At 43.7% G+C, this 15542-nt stretch overlaps 1 protein-coding gene across 4 annotated transcripts in view; it reads right to left on the bottom strand.

Annotated features, from left to right (window-relative positions):
- The window catches only part of OSMR (oncostatin M receptor), a 53742-nt gene that overhangs the window by 36230 nt on the left and 1970 nt on the right, over positions 1–15542 (bottom strand). For 3 of the 4 annotated variants that reach the window (XM_053906949.1, XM_053906946.1, XM_053906947.1), the window contains exon 2: positions 2072–2157. In XM_053906949.1, coding sequence (XP_053762924.1) covers positions 2072–2144 — 73 coding nt within the window. In that variant the 5' untranslated portion in view covers positions 2145–2157. Of the gene's footprint in view, positions 1–2071; positions 2158–6009; positions 6029–15542 lie in introns of those variants that run through there. The other variant, XM_053906948.1, reaches the window with a different exon arrangement.

Here is a 15542-nt window from a genome sequence, read left to right as displayed (position 1 = left end):
TTTCCTATATTTAAGAAATTATAGAACCTTCCAGCATACATACTTATACTATACACAATATACATACTTTATACATAGTTTAATAAGTATCTATATAGTATAAATACTCCCAATATATATATTACCAGTTTACTTCCATAAAAAAATCTACGTATTTGCATCTCCATGTTGGTCTGTATATACTTGCACGAGAGAAAAGAAGAAAATACAACCAAATGCTAGAGTCGTGATCTCTGACTGAAGCAGACATAACCCAGGGCTAACTGGAAGTGAGTCTGGGCTCTGTCTCATTGTTCGGGAGAAGCTAGGTCGTCTGAACCGGAGTCTCAGACCCGAGCCCGGCTGGGTTATCGGGTGGGAGATTTAGCAGATACTTGGCAGATGCAGCAAAAACCGAGACAAGAAATCCAAGCAGTGTAGGTGGGGACAGGAGCAGGAAGCTGGCAGAGCAGGCGAGCTGAGCTGAGAAAGCTGGAAACACAAATAAAGACTGGTGGAGAGAGAAAGAGGTACATGCACGTCTGATCTAAATAAAAGAGGCTGGAAGTGTGTTTTCTTCACCAGAGTCTCCTCTGAGAACAGAGTGTGTTGTAAATGGAAGGCACACAGTCTGTTGTCGTTGGATCAGATAATGAGACTTCACTAGGGAAGTGAGCTGTGCCAAAAGCCTGGAATTAAATGCCTAGGATTTCCTGGAGAGCCTGGAGTGGGGGTGTGGTTCTGTCTGGGAATCAGGGGCTCTAGCTGGGCCTGAACCTTCCTATGGTGTGGACCACCCACTCAGTCCAGTTGCGTCACGTTTAGCAAGTAAGATAGAGTGAGGGGGACACAGACTACAAATGAGAAGTCCTAATTCCCGTCTTTCAGCTCCAGATTATGGGGGATTATCAACAAACTACGAATTTTAACAAGTCAGAAAAGTAGCATCTTCTCATGTAGCATGAACCTAAAAGAAACAGACCCAGACCCAAAGAATATCAGAGAACTGAGCTATTATCAGAACAAAATGTCCTTTTTATTTCTAAATATCTTGTCACGAGTTTTAAAGGAAATAGAAAAATTCTATGGGTATTTCTTGAAAACATCATTTTCATGAATCGATGGAAAGGAACTGTGTGAATAATCACTCAGAGCATATGCCTGTGCTTTGTGTTATGAAGGGAGTATAGCAAATAAACCCAGAATGAGGAAAATGTAAAGCTTTGTAAAATACAGGTGAAAGCAACACAATTTTTTTTAATGTTTATTTATTTCTGAGAGAGGGAGACAGAGAGAGAGACAGAGCATGAGCAGGGAAGGGACAGAGAGAGGAAACACAGAATCCAAACCAGGCTCCAGGCTCTGAGCTGTCAGCACAGAGCCCAACACGGCTCAAGAAGTCGGTCGGACGCTTAACTGACTGAACCCCTCAGGCACCCCAACAAATGTTATAAACCAATAGACTCGCTCACGCTTGACTGTCAAGCTAGTTCAAAGTAATATACAAAGTATTTATAAACATTCTGCAAGTGTTCTTATTGACGAGATTTACAAAGTTGGTATTTTGAAAAACCCCTTCATTGGGAGATGAGCTAAATAACAAATACCATTTCTTCATCCATAAACAGAATTTCTTTACTTAGCATACTGTCTTGCAGCAAAGAGTTGCTCCGTGAATGCAGCTGAAGGACATCACAACTTGTTCTAACCTAGTGGCCAACACTGGGCTAGTCTGCCCCGTCTCCACATGGCAAGACGCAGAAGGAATTTCTCTGGCAATGGCCACGTAGAGTGTCTATACCACGAAGTTCTGCCAGATTAGCTCCTCTCACAAGTGCCTCGACGACCAGTGCACTGACCAGGAAATCAGGGTCATGGTGTGGCTGATTACAATGAGCAATGAAGACCAGGATAGTCAAGACTAAGGAAACCATTACTCCTCACCAATTCCAAGTGATGGAGTGAACGCCTCACCAATTCCAGGTAATTGTCAAAGAAAAGAAGACTTGTTCCACTTTTCTCCAAAGCACCAATTACCTTGGTTTTTTTATCTGTTTTTTTTTTTTTCTTTACCATTCTTTCCACTTCTTACCTTCACTCTGGTAAGTTTTCAAGGACAGCAATGCCAAGAGGAATGTTGTCTGAAAGGCTGAAAAGAGAGCCATAGGTTCTGGTTTTCTGAAAAAGATAAATTATACACAAGGAAAATTTTATTCAATTTTCGCTCTGAGCAGGTTTCTTTGACCCAATTGTGGTAGACGATGGTATTAAGGGCTCCCACTCTCCTCTCCTCCCTACGTCCATGCCCCTTGTCAGGTGAGTCTGGAGTTCCCCCTGCCCCGCAAAATAAGAGTGTAGTTCCCTACTCCGTGTGACTTGCCCTGACCCATAATAAAACAGAAGCGGTGGGGTGCCAGCTTGGAGCCTAGACCTCAAAATGCCTTGTGTAATTTTGCTTGCTCTTCTGTGTTTCTTTGGCACGAAAAGAGCATTTCTGGGCTCCCCTCCTGGACCCAGGAGGAGAAGGAGCAACACGGGAGGCAGAACTGAGTCACCCCGGCTGCTCCCCCAGGGGCCAGCCGAGCTCAGCCAGCAGCCGGCCAACAGCAGCCGATCCCTGGGGCAGGAGCAATGACTGTTCACAGTGAGCGTGCCACTGAGGCTGTGTGCCAATAGACAAGTGACCTACCAATTTCTTCAGGCCAAGCGAAGGTTGGTAAAGAAGGGTCAAGCAAAGAAACAAAGTTAAATCTTAAAAAAAAAAAAAAAAAAAAAAAAAAAAGGACCATGGTCAGAGAAGAGCTGTATTTGAATTGATTACTTACAGAGGAGTCATCTCCCTCATTAAAATTTCACCGAGGAAAAACAAGCACATTCCACCTAGAGAGATAGGCAGTGTCTCATTGTTCAAAATAACTTCCGGCTTTCCTTGCTTTAGAGGAGGCCTGTAAACGGCAGGTCAAAGAACTGCACTGATTCATCGGGTCCTTTGACCACAGGCCAATCTGAGGGCACAAAGAATGGACCTCGGTGACCTCAAGAAGGCTAACATGTTCTTAATTTATAATAAGAGTGTTAGTCCACGGAAGCCTTGAGTTTCACTTTTTTACTTCAAAGTCTGACTCATCCCAGAGAGAGGCAATTAAACAGTTCAGAGCCCATTTTGCCTCTGTCTAGCCACCTGGACTTCATCAAAAGCCAGAAAATCAGCGAACCACATCACCCGTTTTCACTACCTCCAACTAAATGGGAACAGCAGTGAAGACAGAAGAAGAATACACCAAACCATTCCATTCTTCTAGGGTAGTCAAATCTGCTTACACATGAGCCCGCCTGCAAACACAAGCAAAAGTCTGCAAATGACGGCTTTTAGTCATAGTCCTTCTACTTTTGGCAGACGGGTCATTCGTCCCCCTCTAACATCCCTACTTACAACTTCAAACAGGTTCCTGTTTCAATTAAATATCAAAGCCAGGGAGAAAACCAAATTCAAGAGAAAATCGTTTCTGCTCAGAGCCAAAGGCAAGGCAAAGGAAAATGCTGGCACGAAGCCTCTGGCGCTCAGTGTGCAACTGAAGCATCCTTCCAGTCCTAGGCTACGGGTACAGGATCTTCCCGTCCTAACACCGACATCACCTGAGGAACGCAGGGTGCCATGCTGTGAGGAAATCTCATCCCGTAAATCGAAGACCAGATGATTCAGGGAGTGAGGTAGGCTGCCTGATGTTCTCTGTACGAAAGGGCTCTTTGAAGTGTTTTTAAAATTTTGGAGTTCTGGTAAGTCAAACAGTTCACATGTTCCCAAATGTCAACAAATTATAGAGACAGAGAAACTTAAAACTAAAAGTTAGAAGCCACCTACCCATTGAAGGTAACCAGAAATTAAAGAATGAAGTTTTCATGTAACAAAGCCCAAAAAATGAGCATTTACAAAGGACTTGTTTCTATGGTCTGATGATCACAGGAAAGTCTTTGAGAAGCACCAGGACGGTCCCGTCTGGAAGTCCCGCCCTCCCCCACCGTCTCACACATGGCAGGTTGTGAATCCAAGGAGGCTGGCTTCAGCGGCCATTCAGATCTACGGTTTTTCCTTTCATCTGTTCTGACGTGCACCGTTTTAGACGTGCTGGACAGGTGGCAACTGGGACACAGCGGTCACTGCCTGCACCTGGGAGAAGTGCTTATTTCCTGTGGTGTGACTGGACAGCCCCCATCCCAACACTTCAGGCCCCAGACCACGCCAGGACCACTTGCAGAGGGATTATGGGTCCTGGCTGTCGTCTGAATACTCTGGCAAAATCAGTAAAGTTCACCAAAACTTGCAGAGTGAGAGTCAGCAGCTGGAAGAACATCCCAGAGACACCGGTGTCAGCCTTTGGGAAACGCCGCACGAACAGTTTTTCCCGACGCCTGATGCCGTGCGAAGGACACAGACACCCAGGGCTCTGAGTCAGCTGCTCCCAGGCCCCAGGTGACCCTGAACAGCCCATGTGGCCCCCACCCCTCCTCCTCTGTAAACCTGCCTCCAAAGACCCTGTGCCTACTCCGAGGGCACCAGCTCTTGGCTGGTGAGCTCCCCCACAACCACAGGGAAGAACCTGGAGGTGAGGGGGTGAGTGGCACCCAGACGCTGAGGTGGGAGAGTGCTGGGCTCACTCAAGGAACAGCAGGAGCTCCTGCTGCATTGAGAGGTGAGAAGCAGGAGGGGAAAACAGAGGGTCCACAGAGGGAGAGCAGACAGGGAAGCATTTTCCCAACTGTGGCTTCTACCCTGAGCCAGGTGAGAGCCACTGGGGAGTTTCGGGACAGGAATAGCCTATCTTACTCACCAGAACAGGAAGAGACTGGTGAGGACAGGAGGGGGCAGGAGTGGTGGGAGGGACAGCAGTTAGGAGGGTCTGCAGTAGTCCAGGGACAATGGCACTGGCTCAGGCCACGGTCACGGCAGTGGAGGTGGGAACAGCGGTGGAACTCAGGAGAGATCTGACAGACAGAGCTGGCAGGATGTGACAGGGGCTGACAAAGTCAGACATCACGGGTGGCCCCCAAAATGGCCTGAGCTCTTGGCAGAAGGGAGGCTGCTATCAACAGAGAAGAGACGAACAGATGTAGTGGGCTCTATCAAGGGCTCGGTTTGCAGCTTGCTACATTGGAGACGCTTATGTGACAGCCACGTGAGCTGGCTGGACACACAAAGTGGGGTCCAGGGGAGGGGTCCGGGCAGGGGTAGAAATCATCCTCGGTGCATGCATGTGGTACTTAAGCCACAGGACTGGATGATCGCCTGCAGACTCCATACAGACAGAGAAGAGAGGTCAGCACATGAGCTCTGGGGTGCCCCGCGCCCTAGACTGGACCCCTGATGCAGATCAACGACACTGCAGGATTAGGCCAGGCCTTCCTACGGCACCTGGAGGATAAGGGCTGAGTGTGAGTTGGGCCGGCGAGCCCCTTCCGCGGCAGTCAGTGCTCCGCCTGTTCTCCTAAGGACTGCTGTTCCGGAAAAGCCCGCCGTGCCCTCTGGTTCTTCCATCAGGCTTTCTCTTGCCATGTCCGTGGGGAGTATTGCCACTTACAGTGTCCAGTAAGAAAAGGAAGTCAGGAAGAATTCGGAAAGGCAAAACCTCTTTCCTGCCTCACCCACACTACTTAGTTCTTTGCCCAAATCTGTTCTTTATTTCTATTTTTCAGATCTCCATCATTCCCAGCCAGACTATGTGCTGCCTGAGGACAGGCCTGGACCTGAGTCCCCACTGTCTATCATAGTCCCAGGACGTGGTTGTTACCCAGTAAATATCCAGTAAATGAATAAACGTTTGTACTAATTTTCTCACATTCTTTCTTCTTTGCTTTCAATTTTATTTTATTAAGGAGATTCTTTTTCAGGCCCTTCTACTTCTCCTGTTGCCAAATTCATAGTCTAATTCATAGTCTAATTCATAGTCATAATTCATTGCCTAATTCATAGTCTTTCATTGACATTTCTTCTCTGGGGAGACAAAGGGAGAAAAGAAAAGAAAAATTACCCACTCATTTTGTAGAACTTCTCATTCAAATCTTGTCTCTGTGCAAAACGAAGATGCCTTTGAACGTCCCTCAGTACAAACACTACAGGCACAGCTTTTGCAAAGGGTGTGAGTCTGCCCTTCTTCTCTAGGACTTCTTGTACCGTCATTACTAAAATATTTATTCCTGGGAAGTTTCCTCACCATAAATAATCCCCATGAGAAGCAACATGACCAGTCATTTGCTTCCCAAGAACGGGGGTGTGTTGCCAAACTCTTCAGAACTGGCTGGGTGCCCAGTGATGTCATATGCAAATTCTATTTTAAAGAAAGAAGCTGTTCATCCAGGAAGTGTGCTTGGGTGTGTGCTCCCTGTGAAAGAGTTCTGTGCGGCAGCACCAAGAGTTGCATGGCATGTTCCCCACATTTCCCAAGTTCATCTACTTTGTTCTTTTCTATGAGCACTGCATGTTTTTGGGAGCCCTTTTGAAAGGGCCTCCACCATTATAGCACAGGATGCATTACTTGTAAGGTTTCACTGGAATTCCACCCCCCTTTCCTCCTAAAGTATCCACCACCCAGGGGCACCTGGGTGGCTCAGTCGGTTAAGCGTTGGACTTTTGGCTCAGGTCATGATCTCACAGTTCATGGGCTTGAGCCCCGCGTTGGACTCTGTGCTGACAGCTCGGAGCCTGGAGCCTGATTCGGATTCTGTGTCTCCCTCTCTGCCCCTCCCATGCTCGCACTCTGTCTCTTTCAAAAATAAATAAACATTAAAAAAATTAATTAAATAAAATAAAGTATCCACCACCTGGAGGTGGTGCCCAAAGAAAGGTTTAAGCACTCCTTGTCCTCTCTTTAAACCTGCCTGGTTAAGTGCTTCTACTAGTTTTGTAAGATCATCCCTTATTTATGGGACTGAATTGGCTTATGCACAATCACTTTTCTTTTTTTTTTCTTTTCAAAATCTTTCTCATGTTTATTTATTTTTGAGAGAGAGAGAGAGAGAGAGGGAGAGAGAGAGAGAGAGGCAGAGCATGAGCAGGGGAGGGGCAGAGAGAGAGAAAGGGAGACACAGAATCAGAAGCAGGCTCCAGGCTCCGAGCTGTCAGTACAGAGCCCAGTGTGGGGCTTGAACTCACAAACTGCAAGATCATGACCTGAGCCAAAGTCAGACGCTTAACCGACTGAGCCACCCAGGTGCCCCTTGCCTTTCTTTTTTAAATCAACATTCAGTTAAAGATTCTTGGAACTTGTGACTGATTAAAGCTGGATCTTTGAGTGGTAAGTGAAGACAAAGAAAGGAATAGAAAACCTAGATCCAAGGAGTATTCTGGACCTAAAGAAGATGTAGGAATTTAGTACATGCTAACGATATATTTTAAATCACTGGAGACAAGACAGATTATTCCCCAGAATCATACTGGAACAATAACCTAGACCTTTGTGGGAAAAGGAAGCTGTAATAGTCAAGTGCATGGGCTCTGACATAAGACTGCTGAGGGTCCAATCATTGCTCTGGCACTTAATAACTATATCACTGTGGACATGTTACTTAAATTAAACCCATTAAGTAACTGGGTGGCTCAGTCAGTTAAGCATCCGACTTCAGCTCAGGTCATGATCTCATGGTTCATGAGTTCGAACCCCGCGTCCAACTCTGCACTCACAGCCTGGAGTCTAGAGCCTGCTTTGATTTTGTCTCCCTTTCTCAATGCCCCTCCCTTGCTTGTGTGCTCTCTCTCAAAAATAAATATTAAAAAAAAGAAACCAATCAAAAACAGATAAGCTACCCTGTAAAAAAACTGATAGATGATATAAATATGTAATTCACAAAAAAACGAAATACCAATAGCCAAAAGAGAATAAAGAAAAACAGGACAATATCATTATTAATTAAATACATGCAAATTAAAAAAGTAATTGTATATGTCTGTATGTGGGTCTGCGTGGTATCCAACTGGCAAACCCTAAAAAGGTCTTAATACCTAGCACTGATAAGAGTTTGAAGAAGCAGGCTTGTTACTCACTGATGGTCAAACAGCACAACTTTGCCAAGGTCATTTTGAAAATACCTATTAAAATTCCAGGGTGCATTCCCTTTGATCCAGAAATTCTATTTCTGGAATTTTGTCCTCTAAATAGTATGCTTGTATATGTGTGTCTGTATACAAAACTGATGTATTTTAAAGAGGGTTCATTGTGGTATTGTTAATATTTAGGAAAAATGAAAACGTGAAATGTTTTCCGTGAAGTGTCCAAATGTCCGTGAAAAAGCATCAGAAAATTCCATCGTGGTGCATTTCCACAAAGGAGTACTATGAAACTGTGAAAAGGATAAGATAGATCTATGTGCTGCCATGGAAGAATATCCAAAAAATACTGAGTGAAAAAGCCCATTTCAGAATAGCGTGTGCGCACAAACACCTCTGGAAGACGGGTGTGCGAGCGTGCAACCGTGCCACTCTGTGCTCCCTTTATTTTTTTTATTTTTTATTTTTTTAAATTTTTTTTGACGTTTATTTATTTTTGAGACAGAGAGAGACAGAGCATGAAGGGGGGAGGGGCAGAGAGAGAAGGAGACACAGAATCGGAAGCAGGCTCCAGGCTCTGAGCCATCAGCCCAGAGCCTGACGCGGGGCTCGAACTCACGGACCGCGAGATCGTGACCTGAGCTGAAGTCGGACGCTTAACCGACTGCGCCACCCAGGCGCCCCTCTGTGCTCCCTTTAGAAGGCTCTGCCTCAGGACCGTAGCTGACTGACAGCCTCCATTGCTGCCCCTTTCCATCCACTGCACATTCAAACCCCAGCCCACAGTCCCCGCAGGCTGCTCCCAGCAGATGATCGGGCCAAACTTTTTCTGCTCAACAGGGGACTCCTCCAATAGGCAACATTTGATCTACGTCTCCCCACTGGCCTGGGCAAAACACTCTCAGAACTGCATTGTAGGTGTAAGCCCTTCCCTCTCAATCTTCCTTCTTCCCTGTCACCTTGCATGGGATTTGCAGGCTTTCTTTGCCTCTTCCCGCTCCCTTGTCCCTTTATCCCTCACCAGGGCATTTCCCCCAAATCTCTTGCACATCCATTTCTGCCTTGCTGTCTTCTACTTCAAGGATCCAAACTGCCCCCCAAAGACACACCCAACTAGTAACACTTACAGATTTAGAGCTGGGATGGAGTAAAGGAGGTGAGCAGGATGGAAATTATGGTCAGAGCTCTCAAGTTATGTAATTCTGCAACATAAAGCATTCTTTACAACATGTGTGCGTTTTACACATATTTACATATGCAAGTAGTGGCAATTCCATTACTTTCAGATTTGAACCATATATCCTAACAGGGTTAAACCAGTTGACAATAGTTTTTGATTCAAATCCAAACCATACTTGTCAAATAGACCTAAAAAAAGGTGGTGGCTGTTGTTGTTGTTTTTAAGTTTATTTATCTTGAGAGAGAGACAAGGAGAGAAAGAGAGTGCGAGCAGGGGTGGGGCAGAGAGAGATGGAGAAAGAGAATCCCAAGCAGGTTCTGTGCTGTTAGCGCAGAGCCCAACAAGGGGCTTAATCCCAAGAACTGTGAGATCATGACCCAAGCCAACAGTCATATGCTTAACTGACTGAGCCACCCAGGGGCCCCAAAAAAGATTGGTATTTTTTAAGTACTGGATCAGCCTACAAGCGTGTCGTGTGTTTCTGTACAAAAACGTGATCTCTCAGGTCCTGAGAGAATATAGGGGCTTTAAAAATGCATTTTCAATTACAGAAAGTAATCAATGTCCTGGGTAGAAAAACATACTGCCATTCCCTTCTGACAGACCAGCATACTAAGGAATGTGAAGTGACCTTGCTCAAAGCCCCCCATTGGACAGATGGAGAACAGAAAGAGGTGACCAAGAGATCACATGACATATGAAAACTTTACTCACATGACAGCATAGCTTCTGTTGACGTACAACATCTACTGTTCTCACACAGTAGGAGCTAATTCCATGTTTTCCAAGGGTTCTTTTTATCTTACATTTTTCCAAGTGTTACTTACATCTTACATTTTTCTATTTGGTAAGACACTTGAAATTATGGCTTTTTAGTTGACTTTAGATTTCATACTCAGACTGGATGTGTTTTATGTGGCTATCTTCATCTTAAGACAACGGTTTTATTTATTTATTTTTTTTAATTTTTTTTCAACTTTTTAATTTTATTTTTGGGACAGAGAGAGACAGAGCATGAACGGGGGAGGGGCAGAGAGAGAGGGAGACACAGAATCGGAAACAGGCTCCAGGCTCCGAGCCATCAGCCCAGAGCCTGACGCGGGGCTCGAACTCACAGACCGCGAGATCGTGACCTGGCTGAAGTCGGACGCTTAACTGACTGCGCCACCCAGGCGCCCCAAGACAACGGTTTTAAATGATCCAGAGAGTTGATTGCCTCAGTGATTTCAGATCTAAGACTAGAACTTGGTATTATATTTTGTGCCCTATTAACCCTCTGTCCTTAAAAAAAAGAAGAAGAAAGGAAGGAAAGGAGGGAGGGAAGAAACAACACAACAATAATTTAGTTCAAGTTCTCTTACGTGCAAGTTCTCTAGCATATAATATTAAAAGAAAGCAATTTACAAGTCCTGTCAACTACATTTAATCCAATAGGAAATACTATCACCAGCAGTATGATTTTAAATACCAGTGAAAGATTATATACTCAAAGCGTGGATGAAGACCCGTAGCACTGACATCACCGAAGAGACTAGAAATGTAAAATCAGCCACACATTAGAGCTACCGAATAAAAATTTGTATTTAAAAAAGAATCCCTAGCGGATGTCACATGCACACCCAAGTTGGAGAAATACTACCATATTCAATAGCTGTTACATATTTTTGTCTCCCAGGATACTACTGATACAGAAAGGAAACATTTACTGGTTCCTTCTACGATGAGGTGCACTGCAGAGGCCATACTAGGATATGAAAGTAAATGTGAAAATGATCCTAGCCAGCACGAAGTGGACCCCAGCTCCCTGCCAGGTGCTGTGCTATGTGATCTGCATGAGTTTATTAACTGAATCTTCACAAGAGTCTTATGAAAGAAATTCAGTTATCATCCACTTACACAGGTGAGGAAACAAAAGCTCAGAAGGTTAAAAGTTAACTTTGACACAGGGCGACATTGTTCTTCCAGAACTTGGAAGTCCAGGTGAGTCAGTCCCCAGATCACAGTGCTTTTCCAAACACACTGCTTCCTCCAGAGTTGGAGCTCAGACCAGAATGGACATTAAGGCATAAAGAATTACTAACAATTATAAACCCTTAGAAACCCAAGAAAATCCAAAGAGAAATTCCAACAGGATTTTTTTTTTTTTTTTTTTTTTTTAGCTTGGCAAGCTATTTGTAAAGTTTACACAAAAGAGAAAATGACATGGGGTGCCTGGGTGGCTCAGTTGGTTAAGCGTCCGACTTCGGCTCAGGTCATGATCTCACAGCTTGTGGGTTCGAGCCCCGCGTCGAGCCCCGTGTTGGGCTCTGTGCTGACAGCCCAGAGCCTGGAACCTGCTTCAGATTCTGTGTCTCCCTCTCTCTCTGCCCCTCCCCTGCTCATGCTCTGACATTCTCCCTCAAAAATAAATAAACATTAAAGAAAATTTTTTTAAAGAGAAAATGACAAGAATCATTTTTAGAAGAATTTTTTTTTTCGAAAAAAAGACTAATACTAACCACTAGATATAACAATATAAAAAGCTGGAGCATTTAGCACAGGGTGGTGGTGCTGGCATAAGAAGAAACAAAAAAGATCAATAAAACAGAATAGAGTCCTGGAATAGACTCTTAAATGAATAGGAATTTATTTTACTATAAAGACAGAATTTCACATGAGTTGGAGACAGATACTTAAATAAATGGTGTAAGGTGAATTGCCTAAAACATTAGAAAGTAATTAAGCTCCATCCTTACCTTTCAATTCATGCAAAAATCTGGTATTTTAGGGGCGCCTGGGTGGCTCGGTCGGTTAAGCGTCCGACTTCAGCTCAGGTCATGATCTCACAGTTCGTGGGTTCGGGCCCCGCGTCAGGCTCTGTGCTGACAGCTTGGAGCCTGTTTCGGATTCTGTGTCTCCCTCTCTCTCTGCCCCTCCCCTGTTCATGCTCTGTCTCTCTCTGTCTCAAAAATAAATAAACGTTAAAAAACAATTTTTTTTAAATCTGATATTTTAAAGAGCTAAATGTGAATGTCAAAATAATGGGAACGTTAAAAGAAAATAAGATAATTTGAAAAATAATTTTTAGGTGAAAAAGATCTTCTGAAGCCAGCTGAAGCACAAAAATCATAAATCAGCTGCACCAATATTTAAAACTTCTGTGTAGGGGCGCCTGGGTGGCTCAGTCAGTTAAGTGACCGACTTCGGCTCAGGGTCATGATCTCATGGTTCGTGAGTTCGAGCCCCACATCGGGCTCTGTGCTGACAGCTCAGAGCCTGGAGCCTGCTTCCAATTCTGTGTCTCCCCCTCTCTCTGCACCTCCCCTGCTCATGCTGTGTCTCTGTCTCTCAAAAAATAAATAAATGTTAAAAAAAAAATTTAAAAAAACTTCTGTGTAGCAAAAGATAGTTAAAAACAAAAGCATTATGAATGGATAAATAAAAGCGGTGTATGCATACAACGGAATATTATCTATTCTTAAAAAGGAAAAAAAAATCTGTTACTTGCTACAACATGGATGGTCTTGGGGACATTTTGCTAAGTGAATTAAGTCAGTCACGAAAAGACAAATGCTATACGATTCCTCCAATCCCTGTGAGGTGCCTGGAGTAGTCGAATTCATAGGGACAGAAAGTAGAATGCTGCTTACAGGGGGCTGGGGTCGGGAGAAGTGGGAGTTACTGTTTAATGGGCATAGAGCGTCAGTTTTGCAAGGTGGAAAGAATTCCAAAGATGAACAGTGCCAATGGGTGCACAACAATAAGGGTGTACTTAGTAACACTGACCTGTACACTTAAAAATGATTAAAATGGTAAATTTTATATTATGTATTTTACGACCAAAAAATTGGGGGTGGGGAGAGAATCACACTAGAAGAAATATGGAAATAATTTACAACAGACAAAGGGTTAAGATCCTGAATAGGTATAGAGCTTCTGAGATTCATAGGAATAGGAAAAAGCAACTCAATAGAAAAATGAGAGGGGCTCCTGGGTGGCTCAGTCAGTTAAGCATCTGAGTTTGGCTCAGGTCATGATCTCACGGTTTGTGAGTTTGAGCCCCATGTCGGGCTCTGTGCTGACAGCTCAGAGCCTGGAGCCTGCTTCGGATTCTGTGTCTCCCTTTCTCTCTGCCTCTCCCATGCTCACGCTCTGTCTCTCTCTCTCTCAAAAAAATAAACATTTAAAAAAATAGAAGAAAAATGAGCAAAGGACATGAACAGAAGACACACATAACCATAAATATTAAGAGAAATTAAATTGCAGTAGTAATAAGCAAAATACAAATTAAAATGCCATATTCATTCATTTACCAGATTTGCAAATTTAAATGGAAAAAAAAAAAAAGATAATGGCTGATGTTAGGAAGGATGAGGGAAGCAGATTCTCATGCACTGAATTTAAATCAGTACCTGGGGTGGGACGCAGTGCTATGATTTGAAGAACTGTATCAAGTGAAAATAATGGACAAACCCTTGGACCCTAGAACTCTATTTCACAGAAATATTCAGGCTTACACACAAAGATGAGTGCAGTCTTTCCTAAAGTACTGCTGCTAATGTTGAATAATTTGAAATCATCCAAATATCCATCAAGAAGGGAAAAAATGGATAAATTATGTTTCTAATTTAGAATAACATGTAGTCTTTAACAAAAGGTTTGTACTGACATGGAAAGATCCCTACGACCTGGATAATGAAAAAGTAAGCTACACAATATGTAGTAAGATCTCATTTACATACATTAAGACATATGTATGTGTACTTATTATGCAAATGCACAGAAAAGAAAACAAAATCATGGAATGGTATTTACCAAATGTCACCATCCCTCTTCTGAGAATAAGAGTGATCATGGTAGTTCCCAATTTCATTCCATAACTTCTCTATTTTTTTAAATTTTGTTTAATTTTTAATGTTTATTTATTTTTGAGAGGAAGAGGGACCGAGCATGAGTGGAGGAGGGGCAGAGAGAGAGGGAGACACAGAATCCGAAGCAGGCTCCAGGCTCCCAGCTGTCAGCACAGAGCTGGACACGGGGCTCGAACCCAAGAACCACAAGATCATGACCTGAGCTGAAGTCAGATGCTTAACCGACTGAGCCACCCAGGCGCCCCTACACTTCTCTATTTTTTTGAATAAGAATATAGTCAGTTATTACTTGAATTGCTTTTAAAACATAAAAATGAAATTCAGACAACCTGGAATATATAAATGTTGAAAAGCCAGTACAGTTGATGCTTGAACAATGCCAGTTTAAACTGCATGGGTCCACATACACACAGATTTTTTTCAATAAATACAGTACAGAACTGTAAATGTAGTTTCACTTCCTTATGATGTTCTTAAGAACATCTCCCTTTCTCTAACCTACTTCATTGTAAAAACATAGTATATATAACGTGCACAATGTGTTAATCAACTGTTTGTGTTATCTGGTCAACAGTAGGCTATTGGCAGTTAAGTTTTGGGGGACACAAAAGTTCTATGTGGATTTTTAGGCACCCCTACCGCCCGCGCTGTTCAAGGGCCAACTGCAGAACTAAAATGAGAAGGGAAGGAAGGCTGTGAATCCAATAACACAGCTGTTGGGAAAGAAACTCACTTTATGTAGCTACAAAGAAGCCTGCTTGGAGGGAAGGATATTTCTCACAATATTCTATTTGTTTGATTTTTCCACATTTTACTTTTTTTTTTTAAATCAAGGAGGACTTCCTTTTCCAGGGAAAAGAGGGCCAAGTCTCCCTGTTCCTGTAATTGAGCAAGATGACACTCAGGAAGATTTCCTTCTACCCGAGCCAACAGTGCCCCAGCCCAGTTCCCACAGGAAAACATACTCCTTCCTCTTGTGGAAGGATATTACCACTGATTTCTCTTTCAAAGCCATAGTTTTCCTGACTCGGTTCCTTTTCTAAGACAAAAGCGCTGTAAGAATCATCAGAGACTCTGGCACACCTACATGTGCATCTCTGTAGGTGTTCCTGGCCCTTCAGGTTAAAGAAAGGGGTAGACGGAGAGACCCAGTGCGTAAATACTTTCCCCAATGTGGCCTGAGTGGGACACTGTCAAGGTGACCTTTGATACAAAAGGCTCAGACATATTTGCTGGGACAACATGAGGCAGAAGCAGGACCAAGATGTAAGTCACAAGGAGGCAAGTTACAGCTGAGAATTAACTTTGTCTGGCAATGAAATATTAGGTGGTGAGCTCCCCGGCACTATTAGCTTCTAACAGTACTGAATGCTACCAGGGCAGATACGAATTGAGCACAACCTGAAGATTCTAAACAGGCAGCTGAAGTTGGAGTCCAGTGCTTTTAATAAGCTCCAAGGATTGGGGCCCTTCAGCCTCCAGGGTGCATTTTAAA

This window comes from Panthera pardus, unplaced genomic scaffold (genome assembly GCF_024362965.1).
Source record: "Panthera pardus isolate Hobbes unplaced genomic scaffold, ASM2436296v1 HiC_scaffold_2, whole genome shotgun sequence".
In the NCBI taxonomy this organism is placed as follows: Eukaryota; Metazoa; Chordata; class Mammalia; order Carnivora; family Felidae; genus Panthera; species Panthera pardus.
This window is presented reverse-complemented; position numbering and strand designations above follow the sequence as displayed.